This window comes from Schistocerca piceifrons, chromosome 8 (assembly GCF_021461385.2).
Source record: "Schistocerca piceifrons isolate TAMUIC-IGC-003096 chromosome 8, iqSchPice1.1, whole genome shotgun sequence".
Classification (NCBI taxonomy): Eukaryota; Metazoa; Arthropoda; class Insecta; order Orthoptera; family Acrididae; genus Schistocerca; species Schistocerca piceifrons.
Window position 1 is genome coordinate 312560598 of NC_060145.1, and position 16461 is coordinate 312577058.

At 41.8% G+C, this 16461-nt stretch overlaps 1 protein-coding gene across 1 annotated transcript in view; it reads left to right on the forward strand.

Annotated features, from left to right (window-relative positions):
* LOC124711790 overlaps window positions 1-16461 on the forward strand; it is a 170201-nt gene that overhangs the window by 32569 nt on the left and 121171 nt on the right. The window contains exons 2-3 of the mRNA XM_047242009.1: window positions 7192-7461; window positions 15319-15561. Coding sequence (XP_047097965.1) covers window positions 7192-7461; window positions 15319-15561 — 513 coding nt within the window. The remainder of the gene's footprint in view (window positions 1-7191; window positions 7462-15318; window positions 15562-16461) is intronic.

A 16461-nucleotide genomic window follows, 5' to 3' on the forward strand; every position in this document is an offset into this window, starting at 1 on the left:
CAGTTTGGATTCCGTAGAAACATTGGAACACATGAGGCAATACTGACCTTACGACTTATCTTAGAAGAAAGATTAAGGAAAGCCAAACCTACGTTTCTAGCATTTGTAGACTTAGAGAAAGCTTTTGACAATGTTGACTGGAATACTCTCTTTCAAATTCTAAAGGTGGCAGGTAAAATACAGGGAGCAAAAGGCTATTTACAATTTGTACAGAAACCAGATGGCAGTTATAAGAGTCGAGGGACATGAAAGGGAAGCAGTGGTCGGGAAGGGAGTAAGACAGGGTTGTACCCTCTCCCCGATGTTGTTCAATCTGTATATTGAGCAAGCAGTAAAGGAAAAAAAAGAAAAATTCGGAGTAGGTATTAAAATTCATGGAGAAGAAATAAAAACTTTGAGGTTCGCCGATGACATTGTAATTCTGTCAGAGACAGCAAAGGACTTGGAAGAGCAGTTGAATGGAATGGACAGTGTCTTGAAAGGAGGATATAAGATGAACATCAACAAAAGCAAAACAAGGATAATGGAATAAGGAAAGCGTTTCTGAAGAAGAGAAATTTGTTAACATCCAGTATTGATTTAAGTGTTAGGAAGTCATTTCTGAAAGTATTTGTATGGAGTGTAGCCATGTATGGAAGTGAAACATGGACGATAAATAGTTTGGACAAGATTAGAATAGAAGCTTTCGAAATGTGGTGCTACAGAAGAATGCTGAAGATTAGATGGGTAGATCACATAACTAATGAGGAAGTATTGAATAGGATTGGGGAGAAGAGAAGTTCGTGGCACAACTTGACCAGAAGAAGGGTTCGGTTGGTAGGACATGTTCTGAGGCATCAAGGGATCACCAATTTAGTATTGGAGGGCAGCGTGGAGGGTAAAAATCGTAGAGGGAGACCAAGAGATGAATACACTAAGCAGATTCAGAAGGATGTAGGTTGCAGTAGGTACTGGGAGATGAAAAAGCTTGCACAGGATAGAGTAGCATGGAGAGCTGCATCAAACCAGTTTCAGACTGAAGACCACAACAACTATATATACTGGAATAAAAAAAATTGATTATGGAACTTAATGAGCTAAACATTTCACTTTTCAATCTTCTCGAAGTGCTAAAATAAAAACTTTGAAACATATTCTTAATCGTCAAAGTGCAAGACCCAGAAATTTAACAATATAGCTTTGGAAGCTTAAAGCACGCTCTTTCCATCTGTGTCAAGAAAAACGGATTGATCAGCACACAGTTGATATATTGTTCCCTAAAAATATGCTAAAATTTGCACGTAGAAAATTTTGGCCAACATTGCTGATGCATATCTTTTCATCTAGGCATCCAGTGTTAATTAAATTTGAGCCATAAATAGACATCACAGGTAGGAATAACACTATGAAGTTTTTGTGCAGTTGGTTCATATGAAAAGTAGCAGTGGTCGGTGAAACATTGGCTCTCAGAAGAGCGTGACAGATTTTTAGCCACTTTAGAGACGTGCATCTATATTTAGGTGCCACTAAATTCCTAATTTTCATCACAGTGTGATTCAGTCTAAAAAGGCATATATGTATGTTAAAGCAAATGACCAAATGTTTTCTAGAACTTTTAAAAAAGCCTATCAAACTCAGCACATTTGTACCTTCGTATGTGATGTGAAGATGAGTAGCATCTCTTTAACAGCCCCTAAAAATTCAACCATTGAAGATACTGGACTTAAATTTGGTATATAACCATCAATGATCCCTTTACACCAAATTTCATTAGATTTGTAGGTGACAGAATAGGGACCCCTGGTCCCCTTGACGTGGAACGACTCAATATTGTTACAGTCCATCCTGTATTTTCCAATGTTTGATTTTATTCGATATCTGGTGTGCACTGGAATCGATGGAGATAGTTTTACAGCAGTGAACCATTATTTTTCTTGGAAGAAACAAGACAAGTTTGGAGAAGTGGATTCATTAGAAACATTGAGCAGCGGAATTGTGTTGATTAAAGCCACCTCTGCTTCAAACACATGAAATACTGGGTGACATACCAGTGACTGTTCTCAACATAAAACTTCAGATATAGTACAGGAAGGTACAGAGTGCAGCAGAACCGACTAAGCAGTTTTAAGAAGCAATAAAAAGTAAATATGGATGTGTAGAGAAAAAATGTTTCTATTTTCTAAGTTAGTAAAATATACCATTTTACATTTACTTAGTTTTGAAAATAATGTCCTCAAGATGGCAGCCATTAGCATCAATACATTGTTCTAGACAATCCTTGAAGTTTTGAGCAGCTCTTGCACACACATCGTGGGGTATGGCATTCACTTCATCAATAATCTGCTCTTTTAACTCTGGTAGGGTGTGAGGGCGACTTTTGAAAACCCTTTCCGTCAGATGTTCCAAAGAAAGTAGTCACAAATGCTCAAATCTGATGACCACGCAGGCCACCTGACATCAGCCCTCAGAGGCAAGGCATCCCGGAATTATTTCTCTCATAACATCAGGTGAAATTCAAGCTGTGTGAGCAGTAGGTCCGTCCTGTTGGAACCACAAGATCCCCGCCCATGTTCTTCAACAATCTCGTCCATTCTGGGTTGCAGCAGAAAATTTTGCATCATTGAAACATAACATGTGGAATTCACTGTCACAGTCACTCCTTCCTCCTCAAAAATGTAAGGGCCTACCACGCCAAATTGTGACAGGGCACACCACATTGTCACTTTAGGAGAATGTTGTGGTCTTTCATGAATAATTCAGGGGTTATTTTCAGCCCAGTAACGAAAGTTTTGCTTATTCACGTACCCACTAAGATGAAAATGTGCCTCTTCACTGCTGAAGAAAGCTGCATTCGTAGGGATCTGAGCAATCATTTGCTCGCATAGATTTTTGACAGTTGGCGTAGTCTGCTGGGCATAATTCTTGAGCGATCATTATTTTGAAAGGGTAGAACTTCAAATCACATTGCAGAACCCTTCTCAAACAGCGGTCTGAAATCCCCAATGCAACAGCATGTCGTAGAGCAGAATGTTGCAGCGATTGTTGAACTGCTGTTCTCACCTGCTGCACATTTTCTGGCATTCTGATGGATCTGCATCGGCCATTTGTATCTATTCTTAGTGTGCTACCAGTTTCCTCCAACTGCCGAACTCAGGACCAAATTGTGTTTGAATTAGAAACGGCATTGTTGTGTGAAATGCTCACTGTCGCCAAAAAGCTCGTTGTGTAGCGATCACCGATCTGTTGTCTTCATAATTAGTGCGAACAGCAAAACCATGATGTGCACCGGTCCAGACCATGTTGGTTACTGAAATGGCGTCAACGACTGAACAAAGGCAGACCAAGTGCAACTGCCTATCCCCACCACAGCCCCAGCGGTAATCGATAGAAACTGCTTAGTCGGTTCTGCCACACCCTGTACCTTTCTCAGAGACATTACACTCCAAACAGGTTATGAGCTATGAGCTAATTTAGAATGGTGAAGTGTACATTTTGTCTGTCACATGCAAAAAAAGTCCAAAAGTTAACTGAATAAATACAGGCACTTACATCTTAGCTTTTGAAGGAAATGTCTTCCCAGAAAAAGTTAAATTTATGGTCTACAGATATGATGTGAAACCCACCAATCCTTACAATAGAGACATCTATCATAATGCTGCATGGCAGACCCAAAATGTGGTAACTGCAGAAGATCACTTCATGAAGGTTGTGTTTGCAAACGATTGTCTTTGCACATAAAGTGTATAACATACCATACTCCATGTTCACCAGCTTGCCCAATATTTAAAAAAGAAAAGAAAATACAAGGATATAAATCAGTTGACCACCTCCCACATACTGAGGCAAGGAAAGAATGTGAACACCACCACCCTCCCCTCTTGTGGTTCCTGCAGAACCATCTTTGGGAACCCCTTTACCCAGTCAACTGGAGAATCATCTCCCTCCTTTGGCATCTACTGGTCACAGGGCTTCCTCTCTTGGTCCCTTTCCCCGGAAATTCACATATTGAGTCCTGATACAAACCAGTGGCTGTAGTAGCCACAGATTGTGGGTCCAAGTGTTTCCAACTCTTCATCTGTTCCTACACTCACAGCAGACAAGCCTCCTGAAGAATGTCGACCACCAAAAATGAAAGAATGTGCTACTCTGGTGACCCCAAAGGCACCACATCCCCCCACGCTCTTAGATTATGAACCAAAGTTTTTTGATGTGGGTCCATCCCTACTGGTGATAGACTGTGATCCTGGAACATGACTGGTCCTCCTGGCCCTTCACACCTAATCAGGACATCCTTATCATGGTGCTCCAATTCAAATTTGATGGTGTGGCATCTGGAAGAGCCTGTACATTAGTTCACACAGATGTCGTTAGTGGCACTACTACATTCAAGTGATGAGTGATATAAGTGCAAATGACCAGTGATCATTATTTGCTACATTTATTTAGCTGCATGCAGGTCACTTATTTGCTTTGAGATATCCACCATAATCCAACAGTGCCCCCCCCCCCCTCCCCTTTTTCTCTTATTTCAGGATATCAATGCATACCACACTCTCTGGGGAAGTAACACTTCCTCTGGGAGGGGCTTTCTGATTGGCCATCTTCTTTCCAGTGTCAGTCTGTGCCTCCTCAATGCCAATACTCCTACCCACTTCAGTGCTGTTCACAGCATCTTTTCAGCTATTGCCCTTACAATATCTTTCTCCAATGTTATCGCTTTGCTACAGTGATTGTTACATGACAATCTTAGTGACAGTGACCACTTTCCAAGTATCCTGTCACTTCCTTGCCACTATCCAAAGGAGCAATTACCATGCTGTGTGCTGTGAAGAGCCAACAGATGTTTAAACTTTAGTTACATAAAAAAAAATAATAAGACTGTTGTGGCACAGCTCTCCTGCTTGTACGTCATGTGCAAGTCTGTTCATCGCTGCCTGACTGCTGCAACCATCCACTTGAACCTGCTTGCTGTAGATGATCCTTGGTCTACTTCTATAATGTTTACCCCCATACTTACCTCCATTTCAGAATTAACTGTTGCTTGATGACTCAAAATGTGTTGTGTTGGCCTTCCATTATTTACTTATAAAAATTTTTAATGTGGCTGGTTCTGATATGTTTTATTTATTAAGACAGAGGGTTTGAAGTAGCATAACCTTTAAAATTTTGGCGCGCATGAGTATGTATCCCGGGTTTTAATGTACCGAATGTCTCGCGCATACCACAAGTGCCCCCTCTCGGTGAAACTGTCTGCCCTAGTGTTTCCACACCCTCTTGCACTAGTTCATAGGCTAAGTACTGATAGTATGCCGTGTTCGCATCGACCATCTCTTCATAAATATGTTGTACTGATGGAGGTGATATTTTAATTTTAACTACTGACGACACCTTTGGCATGATTGTTTTATGCACCTCCACTGCAGGATGTGATTTTAGTAAGTGGCTAAAAGTTTCTGTGCTTGTAATACTTTGGTAATTTTCATGGTATTTGAAGCTATAGTAGTGTTTGTTTCTTCTTTTATTTCAGCTGTGTTGCTAAGTTTTTTGCTAATGAAGGTATCTCCCTATTCAGGTGTAGTTTTGCTTCTGATGAAGGTATATTTAGATATACTGAAACCATGGTCAAGGATTTCAATAAATCTTTATCCTGCAACCGTTTGGCTGTTATCATTTACCATGAATTTTTTACTTACGTTGTGCCTCAGAGCTTCCCCCCTCCACCTCCCCCCCAGTGACTCCTTCTTCAGGCAGAAGGATTGAAGGAGAAGGAAGAGGGGTGAAGGAAAAGGACTAGAGAGGTCTAGGAAAAGGGGTAGATTTCGGGAAAGTCACCCAAAACGGCAGGTCAGGGAAGACTTACCATAAGGGATGAGAAGGAAAGACAGATTGTTGGGGACTGCATCGGACGAGATTTGAGAATCCGAGAGCTTAAAGGTGGAAGACAGGGTAATATGCAGACAGAGATTACTGCTTAAACATCATGCATAGTTAATAAGAGTGAAAAGCTGAGTGCATTGTATGTAACAGAGGTGGGAGGGGGCAGTGAATGGGAAAGACAATGAAAGATGTAGAAAACTAAAACGGAGTGAAACAAAGAGTAGTTACAGTGAAGAAATGCTGAGACGGAAGAAATTAACGTAAATTAAGGCCAGGTGTGTGATGAGAACCAAGTACATGTGCTGGTTCCCACCTGCGGAGTTCTGAGAAACTGGTGTCTGAGGAAAGAATCCAGACGGTGCATGTGGTGAAACAGGCATTGAGGTCACGAATGTCATGTTGTAGAGCATGCTCTGCAACAGGATATTGTGAGTTGCCAGTATACCCCCTCTGCCTATGCCCATTCATCCTCTGTTACGTATGATGCACTTAGCTTTTAACTCTTATTAACTCCTGAATGATGTTTAAGTGGTAATCTCTGTCTGCATATTACCTTGTCTTCCACCTTTAAGCTCTCAGGTTTTCAAATCTCATCCGATGCAGTCCCCAACAGTTTTCCCTTCTCATCACATACGGTAAGTCTTCCAGGACCTGCGGTTCTGGGTGACTTTCTTGAAATCTACCCCTTTTCCTAGACCTCTACTCCTTTTCCTGCACCCCTCTTCCTTTCCCTTTAACCCTTCTACCTGGAGGAGGAGCCACTGGCTCCGAAAGCTTGTCAATTGCAACCGTCTTTTATGCATGTGTCCTCCTAACGCTTGGTGAGTGGATTTTTGTAGCTATCCAAATAAATAATTTTGTAAATAATTGATTGTTTTAATTGTTACACTCTGGTATTCATAAAAGTTGACATTCTACTTAAGTTATTATTTTTGCAGTTGACAGTAGTCGCTCTTCTTATGTGTTTCTTGCTCCATCTTTTAGAAGATGGTCTTATCAGTAATGCTCGTATTAGGAATCTGTAGCATATTGCAGATATACTTTTTGGTTTGGAAAGCAAGAAGTTGCCTAATTTGTGATTTATTGAAATTGTTATTGATGTTATTTTGTTACTGGCTGCTATTTTTTAATGCTGTATTGCTTTAGTTGACATTTGTACCAGTTTTATGTTTTAACTTTACCATAAAATGTAGTTATTGCACTGGAAATTTCTGTATCACTGTCGCTGCTGCAATTATCATGTTACTTTGCAGTTTTGAAAATGCCTTAACATAACTGTTGGAAGGCTAGTTTTTTTACAGAGAGATGTTGCTTATATCTGTCATCTTGTTATAGGTGCTGAGTGTCACAACTGATATCACAGTATTTGAGCCCAACAATGGAATATCAGTAGAGTTTTATACATGTTTGCATGAATTGATGACTAGTTTGGAACCTAGTTGTCCGCTAGTATGGTCAGCTGTTACAGTTCTGCAACAGGCTTGCAAGAACAAATCGGCAAGAACTGCCCTGACAAATACTTTTAAATTTGTTCCTGTTTTAGCCAAGATTTTGGGAAACAATCTTACTCGTGAAAAGAAAGTAAATGTACTGAAGCTGTTGCAGGTATGTATGTTTCAAACAGTATGTGATATAGTACACAAAAGAAAGGGAAATATTGTGTTGTTTGTAAACATAGCCAAAAGTACATGGCTCATGAGGGAATGGGTGAGTTATCAACTACATCCTAGTTTGGTCTACACATGATGTGTGAATTTGTTGATTATTGTATGTTAAAATCTACTAAAACTCTAAAACAAACAATATCGCACTCACACTATGAAAATAGATGATGAATGCTACTAATGACAACAGTGACATTTGCTCACAGAAACAAAATGATGTTGGATCAAAGAACTACTACTATCCACTGCTGCCAGATTTAAGTAACGTAAAAAATGCAAGAGATGATATCACAGTTTGGCAGTTTTACACCTGCTTTTATGGAATAGGATGAATATGGTGACAGATTCGTGCCGTCCATTAAAATTAAATATGCAAGGTGTTATTTCTAGAAAATTTACCCATGTCTCTTTTTTTGCTGCTGCTTGTAAAAGATGTACAAAAAGTGGTGATAACAAGTACAAGAGAGAGACAGTGAGCCATTCGCTACAGATGTGCATGGAGTATCATCTTGGTTGTGTGACTGGTTTCATGATTTCCTCACTGAAACTGATGGAAGGTCATAGAGTAAAACAGAAGTGATATCTGGCTTTCTCCAAGGAAGTGTCTTAGGCACTCTGTTGTTCCTAAAACATCTGAAAATCCAAGATGTAATAGTTACAGTAGTATGAAAAGGATAGATTGCTACTCACCATATAGTGAGGATGTTGATTCACAGACAGGCACAACAAGAAGACTGCTAAGCAAGTAAGCTTTCAGCCAAAAGACCTTCTTGTGAATTAGACAACATACATGTACACATTCATGCAAACACAACTCACACACACGACAACTTTCTCTGGCTCTTGAGGCCAGACTGTGAGCTACAGCATGTGATGGAAACAGCAGTCTGGACGGTGGGCATAAGGAGGCAGGGGGGAGAGGAGAAAGTAAAATGCTGCTTGCGGGAGCATACAGGGACAAGGCAAGGAGAGGGTAGGGCAGCTAGGTACAATCGGAAGGCTAACTGGGGAGGGGGGGGGGGGGGGTGATGCAGAAAAGGAGCGACATAAAAAGACTGTGGGCTGTGGGGTGTGTTGGAATAGGAGGCTGTGTAGTGCTGAGTGTGAAGAGTGAAGGGAAGGATAGGTGGGTGAAGGACAGTGACTAGCAATGACGTTCGGGGCCAGGAGGGTTACGGAAATACGGGATATATTGCAGAGAGACTTCCCAGCTGTGCAATTCAGAAAAACTGGCTTAGTGGAAAGGATCCAGATGGCACAGGCTGTGAAGCAGTCATTGAAATGATGGACGTTGTGTTGGGCAATATGCTCAGCGATTGTTTGGTCCAGCTGTTTCGTGCCCACAGTTTGTTGGTGGTCACTCGTGCGGACAGACTATACGGTGCATAGCAATCTGCCCTTTCCATATTATTGTCATTAATCTATATAAAAGATTTAGGAGACAATCTGTTGTCCTCTGGGGCTGAGCATTTGTTTGCTGTATACGGGCTTGGAAACGCTGGGGTTTGTGCGTTCATGAGCGGGAGGCTGGTAAACACAGCCATTCCTGTCACCGTATGCTGTGGTCATGCTTGAGCGACCAATGTTGGGCATGGTGATGGAATGTTGTGTGTTGCAGAGAATGGGGATCTTCACTTAACTGCCCAAATCGCAAGAATGGTAAACCTCTATAAAGAAAAATCTCAGTCTCGAGGTGTGCTGTACGCTGACGAGCTGCGTGGCTGTTGAGGTGGAACAGTCATTAATGGACAACTACTGTGGAACGTGCTGTGCCTCAGTTGTATAACGCTTACGCGGGCAGAAGTGGCTCTGTCTGGGTGAACCTTATTTCCCCTGGTACTGGCCAGAATGTTTTTGATTGTGAAATGGAAAGAGGGCAGTTTTGACAAAGTTTTCACTTTTTATGTTCAAAAAGGTTTGGAAGTCATCACAGGTGCACTGAAATCTGTTAAACAATTGTGTAATGGCACACTGTTCGTTGAAACTGCTAGTTCCCAAGGTACAAATCTCTGAAAAGCTAAATCCCTTGAAGAATATTCCATAGAGACAGAGCTCCACAACATCGTGGTTGTTGTGTCATGTTTAAATCTGGTAGACTTTCTGAAGGAGGATTTGAAAGATGAGTGGGCTCAATAAGGGGTTGCTGATGTGCAAAATATGTTGAAGAGGGTGCTTGGGGATCTAGTAAAATCTGACTCCTGCATCCCTACCTTCAGTAGCACAAAACTCTCAGAGCATATCAACGCAAGTTTCCTTCATTTAAGTGTATGGCTCTTTCACCAACCCCAAGCACGGTTTTAAATGCCAGCACTTTGGGAACATCACCTTAGGTGGGTGTAAGATTGAAGCCACTTGTGACAAATGTGGCAAGACCGCTGTGACTGAATTGGTTTCTCTTTGCCTCTGAAGTGTGTAAATTGTGCTGGGGATCACCCTGTCTGAAGTAGAGATTGCAATGTCTTCCTTGAAGAAAGGAGGGTACAGGAAGTTAAAACATTGAAACACATCCCGTTTGATGAGGACAATAACATCTCTAAGACCATGCAGCCTCCCACATTCACTACATCTATTGCTTCGGCCCTTAAGAAGCCTATTCCATGCAAATGGAGGTTGCCAGTGTCAGCGTTAGTACATGTGTTCGTCAAGCTGTAATTGTTTCAGAGCCCATAGTCCCCCCCCCACCCCCCCCCCCCTCCTCCTCCTCCTCACCTGATAACAGAGAAAGACAGGTGCCAGCATTGTGAGGTCCCAGTACATCCAAAGGCAGAGTCTTGTAAAAAATGCAACACTGCTTCTGCTGCAGCTGCAGTAATTCTCTCAAAGCCTGTCCAGGCCAAGAAAGCAAATGGGAAGCTTCCACCACAGGCGAAAACAGGCAGAAGACCATCTGACCCTGTTGATGTCATTCAACATGACAGTTCTGCTGCTTCTGCTTCAGAGCGAACCAATGGAATTCAAAGTCATCCCAGGGCAACCATCTTGCTTCAAGGCTGACCTTCCACCCATTGTGGGCTCCCCAACCCAGTGGAAAGACAGAGTGAAAGTGCAACTGCTGTGATAAATGGCTCCCATACTAGAGTGGTCCATAAATAGGTTTGGGACTCTTGTAGAGGAACTGAAACACATCACACAGCCACAACTCCTGTCCTTTTGTTTTATGTGAGTCAAAAGATCACTGTTTATCCCCTGTATTTACCTCTGCAGGATGCGATAGACTTTGAGGCTCTTGTAGGCCTTATTGCACAACCCCCGTGCCTGTTTCTCCTGCTGACTTTTTCAATGCCCATAATGTATTATGGGGCTCAAACTGTGCTTGTTCCAGGGGTCAAGTGTTGGAGAGCCTCAAGATGTCTTAGGAGCCGTGGGTCCTCAACACGGGCAGTCCCACTTGTTTCTTGGCTCCTACTGGGTCATCCTCAGCCATTGACCTCTCTTTCTGCTCTCTAGCCTTTGCAGACTCAGCACAGTGGGAAGCAATTGATGTCTATTATTCCAGTGACCACTTTTCATCATGAAAATGGAGCATTGCTTGAGCAGAAGCTACCAAAATAATTGATCAGTAGAGTTACCTGGCTGCTGTTCAACCAGATGGCTGTGTTTGAACACCACAACAGTGTCCAGGAATGGGTGGACCACATCACATGTGTGGTCCTTCCTGTCACTGACCTGTCGATCCCGAAGTCCTCACGCCATTGTGGTAGGCGAACTGTACCTTATTGGAAAGATGAGTGCCGTTCAGCAATCTGGGAGAGATGTTTGGCCCTCCAACAGTTTAAATGTCATCTGACGGGAGACAACTCCAAAATCTTTAGAGTCTCAAGAACCAAGGCTTGACACCGCATTAAGGAGAGCAAGAAAAGGTCATTGAGCATTCTTGGACTCTATCAATCATTCCACTTGTTCTACAAAAGTATGGGAAGCCATCTGGAGGATCTCCAGTAAACACAGTCACTTACCAATAGTAGCAATATTGAAATGGTAGTGTCTCCAAACAACGCCCAGAGACATCTCACAGATGATGGTAGAGCATTTTGCAGCAACTACAGCCAATGCCAGCCAGGATTCGGTGTTTCCCTGCTGCCGTGCAGCTGCAGAGAGGGGAAGTTGGGCTTCAGATACCACAATTCTGAGTCTTAAAAGTACTCTTTCTCCATGTAGGAGCTTGAATTGGCACTGCCTGTGGCTCATGATACTGCACGCAGTCATGACCAAACCTGGTACTGTATGCACTGACATTTGCCAGCAGATTCAAAGGAAACCTTACATGACTGTCCCACAAGTGGAGAGAGAATTCTGATACCACTCCTCAAACCAGGAAAGGGCTGCACGTGTCTCAGCGGCTACCAGAGCCTTAATGCGCTGTGTAGGGAAGACACAGGAGTCCGTGGCCAACCATCGCCTGATCTGGTTATTAGAGACCAGACAACTCATTAGGCACTCTGTGTTGATTCTGGAGATTTCGGTCCACTGTTGAGAGTCTGAACTTACTAGAGGCAGCTATTCAGCAGGCTCCCCTATGTAAACATCACTGTCTCCGTATATTATTTGATATCAGTAGAGCTTATGACACTACTTAGAGACACAATATTCGTGTGCAACTCCATCAATGGGGCTTTCGTGACCAGCTCCCGATTTCACACAGTCCTTCCTGTTCAAGAGCTTTTCTAAGTTTTGGCTTGGTAACATGCTATCAGATTGTTTTGAAGAGGAGAATGGTGTTCTTCAGGGCAATGTTTTAAATGTTACTCTTCGTTCTGTAGCCATAAACAGTACCACGTCTACGGTAAGGCGTCCTTTACAGTGTGCCTTATTTGTGGATGATTTTGGTGTCCAAACTGTAATGGTTACCTCACCTGAGAGGGAACACGAGTCAGATCCCAGAAGGCACTGAATATCATAAAGTGCCCTAGCCACAGGTCTTGAGTAGCAGACAGGGTGCATCTGTTCCAGTTTTAGAGGGCTTTCTTGCATTCGAGGCTAGACTGGAATGCACTGCGTATGGGTCAGCATGGCCTTCTTACCTTCAGATTATTGACACTATCTACCCTGTGAGTAGCCTAGCCACAGGTGTTTACGGGACTAGTCCCATACTCAGTTTACTCATTTTCTATGCTGACCATCACTCGTCATATGGTGGTAGCTCCAACTTCCCCTGCATAACATACTGCTGCTTGTCTGCCTCTGGAATGCCTTTCCTCCAATCTTTCATGAGCAACAATGCAGTTTGGAATCTGCGTCCAGCATGTGCTGGAGGTATTTGATGTGGAGCATGTACAACCCCAAATCCAGGGTTTCAACTGCCTGTCACCATGGTTCCTGCAGAGGCCCAGAGAAATTTTCAATTTGATGCAGTACAGAAGAGATTACACTTCTGCTTCTGATTTTAATCCAATATTTTCTGACATTTTAAATGAGCACCACAACAATGTAGCTGTCTTTACGGATGGCTCTAAATGGAGGGAGGGAATCCGTTGGTTGCTCTGTTTTTTTCTCGGGTCCTGTCCTCAAGGCCTGACTGTCTCGAGACTTTGACTGATGACCTGGTTGTTTGATCCCCTCTCCCAAACAAACCAGCCAACCAACTTCGAGACTTTACTGTCTTCGATTCGTAGTTATATGCAGTCTTACTGGCACTGGAGCACTTGAGACGTTCTTGGAGTGCTAAATTCCTTGTCTTTTCTGATTTTCTTGAGTGTTCTCCACTCTCTACAATGTATGTACTCACCAGATAAAGTAGTCTGAAATATCCAGCATGCCCTTCTTCAACTACAGTGGCTGTGGAAAGAGGCACCTTTCTTCTGGTTACCAGGTTACATGGGTATGATGGAGAATGAAAGGGCAGATTTGGCAGCCAAGGAGGCATGTCGTGATCCTCAGTTATTTCAGTGCACCAACCCCCTGCGTGCTATAGCCTCGCTATTTAAGTACAGAGCCTTGCGTCAATGGGAGGATGAGTAGCTGGAAGTGACAGACAATAAGATCTATCTAGTAAAGCCCACAACCTGGCTGTGGCGTACCTCCTTCCAGCCACGTCAGTGGGATGAGGTCCTCTACTCGTCTTTGCATAGGACACAGCCCTATGATGCACGGCTTCATGCTCCTGCGTGACAACCCGCCAATGTGTGGTGTTCAGATCACTATGCGCCACATTTTACTAGATTGTGCTTTATTTTGGATCCAGAGGACAGTGACATTCTTGCACTCTATTTTAAGTGACATGATATGGTGAGAGTTTAAAGGATTTGTTATCTGCCCAACCTATTTCCTCAAAATTTAGGTAGATGGTCTTAATGTGTTAACAGGGTGACTGGCTCATCCACATTTTTTGTAAGGTGTCAGCCAGTCACAGCTCCCTCTGCCTCTTTCAGCTCTTTGCTACTTTTACTCCGATGTATAGCCCCTATCACCCTTCTCCATTGTATTAAGGCCTTGAAGATACAGTGATTGTGTGGGTTAATGCAAGTGAGGTGGGAGTGAGTGAGTTAATGCCATTTTATAAGTTTCGTCCTCACTGTGTGCTAGCAATTTGTCATTTTACCCAAATTTCTTTCTCTTAATATAGGTAAGGCTACAGGTAACCTCTATGTTGAGCACCCATGAGCTGCAAACACCCACACACAACAGCCATCTTAGACTATTCGCAGATGATGCTGTCATTTACCATCTAGGAAGTCATCAGAAGATCAAGGCCCATTGCAAAATGATTTAGACAATATGTCTGTGTGGTGCAGAAAGTTGCATTTGACTCCAAACAGTAAAAAATGTGACTTCATCCGCATGAGTGCTAAAAGGAATTGGTTAAATTTCTGTTCCCCAGAAAATCATACAAATCTAAAGGCTGTCATTTCAAGTAAATACATAGGGATTATAATTACAACCAGCTTAAACTGGAACAGACACATAGAAAAATGTCGTGGGGAACTGGGTTTTATTGCCAGAACACTTATGAGATGGAACAGAGCTACTAAAGAGGTTACCTTTATTATATATCTCCATCCTGTTCTGGAGTATTCCTGTCCAATGTGGAATCCTTACAAGATGCGATTGACTGAGGACATCAGAAAAGTTCAGAGAATGACAGCTTGTTTTGTATTATCACGCAACAGGGAAGAATGTGTCATGGAAATGATGTGCGAGTTGGGGATGATAATCATTGAAACAGACATTTTCATTGTAGCTAGATCTTTTCACGAAATTTCAATCAACAATATTTTGTTGACGCCCAACCTATATATAGAGAGATGATCATTATAATAAAATAAGAGAAATTGGAGCTCATGCAGAAAGATTTAAGTGTTCATTTTTGCTGCGCGCTTTAGAGTGTGGGAGGATAGAAAAATAGTCTGAAGGTGGTTTGATAAACCCTCTGCCAAGCACTTAAGTGTGAATTGCAGAGTAGTTATGTAGATGTAGACATGATTTCTAATAATAACACAGCAACAGCTATAATTAGCGTAGTTTAATTACACTAGCATTTTAATGGCGTAAGGTACTAATATTCCGTTATCAGCCCTTATCTAACGCATCCCTATGGTTTGGTACAAGGGTAATAATTGAATGACAGCTGAAATGATCATTTTAGCTAGACTGTGAATTTAAATCAAAACCTTAAGTTGTTTGCAAACTGCAGCATTTGACCCAAGAAAAATTAAACACACACTAGTTCTCTGTAGTATTTCTTGTTACTGCATATATTGTCCATTGATAAAATGCTATGTATAAGGTAATGTGATTGTGTCAACATGGTATTATGTACCAAGGCTATGCAGTAATAATTTGAAATGTCTATATTTTACAGGATGTGACTTATGGAGCAGTAATCCCATGGCAAGAAGCACATTTAACAAAACTAGTGTCAATACTATCGTCATGGATAATAAATGAGAAAAATACAGTTGGTACTCTTTCACTTGGAGTGCTTGTGAACTTATGCTATAAGAATGTCCCAGCCATTTACACACTCCTACGTTGTGTAGATCACAAAAGTTTCCTAAAGACATTGCTTGAACTCAAAACAGAAAATATCTACACAACAGTACAGGTTTGTGATTTCATTCTTTCTCTTTGTACGATATGTTTTACAAAGCTCTTGAATATGATTAGGCAGACCAATTTCATTCCCTGTCACACATGTCGCATATCCTATTTTTATGAGTGTTGTCTGTCACACTCATTCGTATTGTCCTCTAGATTTCAAATTCCAGTACCACTTTGTCTTTTCTTTGTTTCCTTAATGGAAAAGTTTTCCTGATATTCCTCATTTTATGTGACAATGGGCTAATGCACCTCAAACATCATGTTTCTTCTGTGTATATGATTAATTACATAGTTGCAGATTGTCATGATTCGCTTTGTATGCAAGTTATTTTCCAGAATGTTTTATAGTTATTATCCAGATAGTTTTTTCATTTAGGCAACATAAGATAAATAGCTTCAGAATCCTATTTATTTGTGTCACTATACAGGGTGTCCCAGGAGGAATCATCAATATTCAGAGATACGACAAGAACAATCATTTGAAGCAAAACAGTCGAGTAAACATGGTCTCTAAGACGGATACCTTAAGAGTTACAGGCACTTCTTCATCTTTGACACTGTGAAACAAATCTCTTCTACTACAAGCTCTTTGTTTTCCGTGTTTCTAAGGAGATAGTATGGACCAAAGGAGAAAAAATTGTCAATTAAACATGGGCTCTAAAATTCATAACTTTTACTAGACTTTTTTGCTTCAGATGATCATTCCTGTCAAATCCCTGAATGCTGACCATTCCTCCAGGGACACCATGTTATGTACAGCAAAGATACCAAATACTGTTGCATTGTAGCTAGCATTGCTCTCTGTATGCAGACCAATAATTCCCAACTTCCCAACTTGTTAAACAAACTAACTAATAACAAATGCTTTCACTGAACCAGTCATCATTCTTCAGCCAGGTAGATG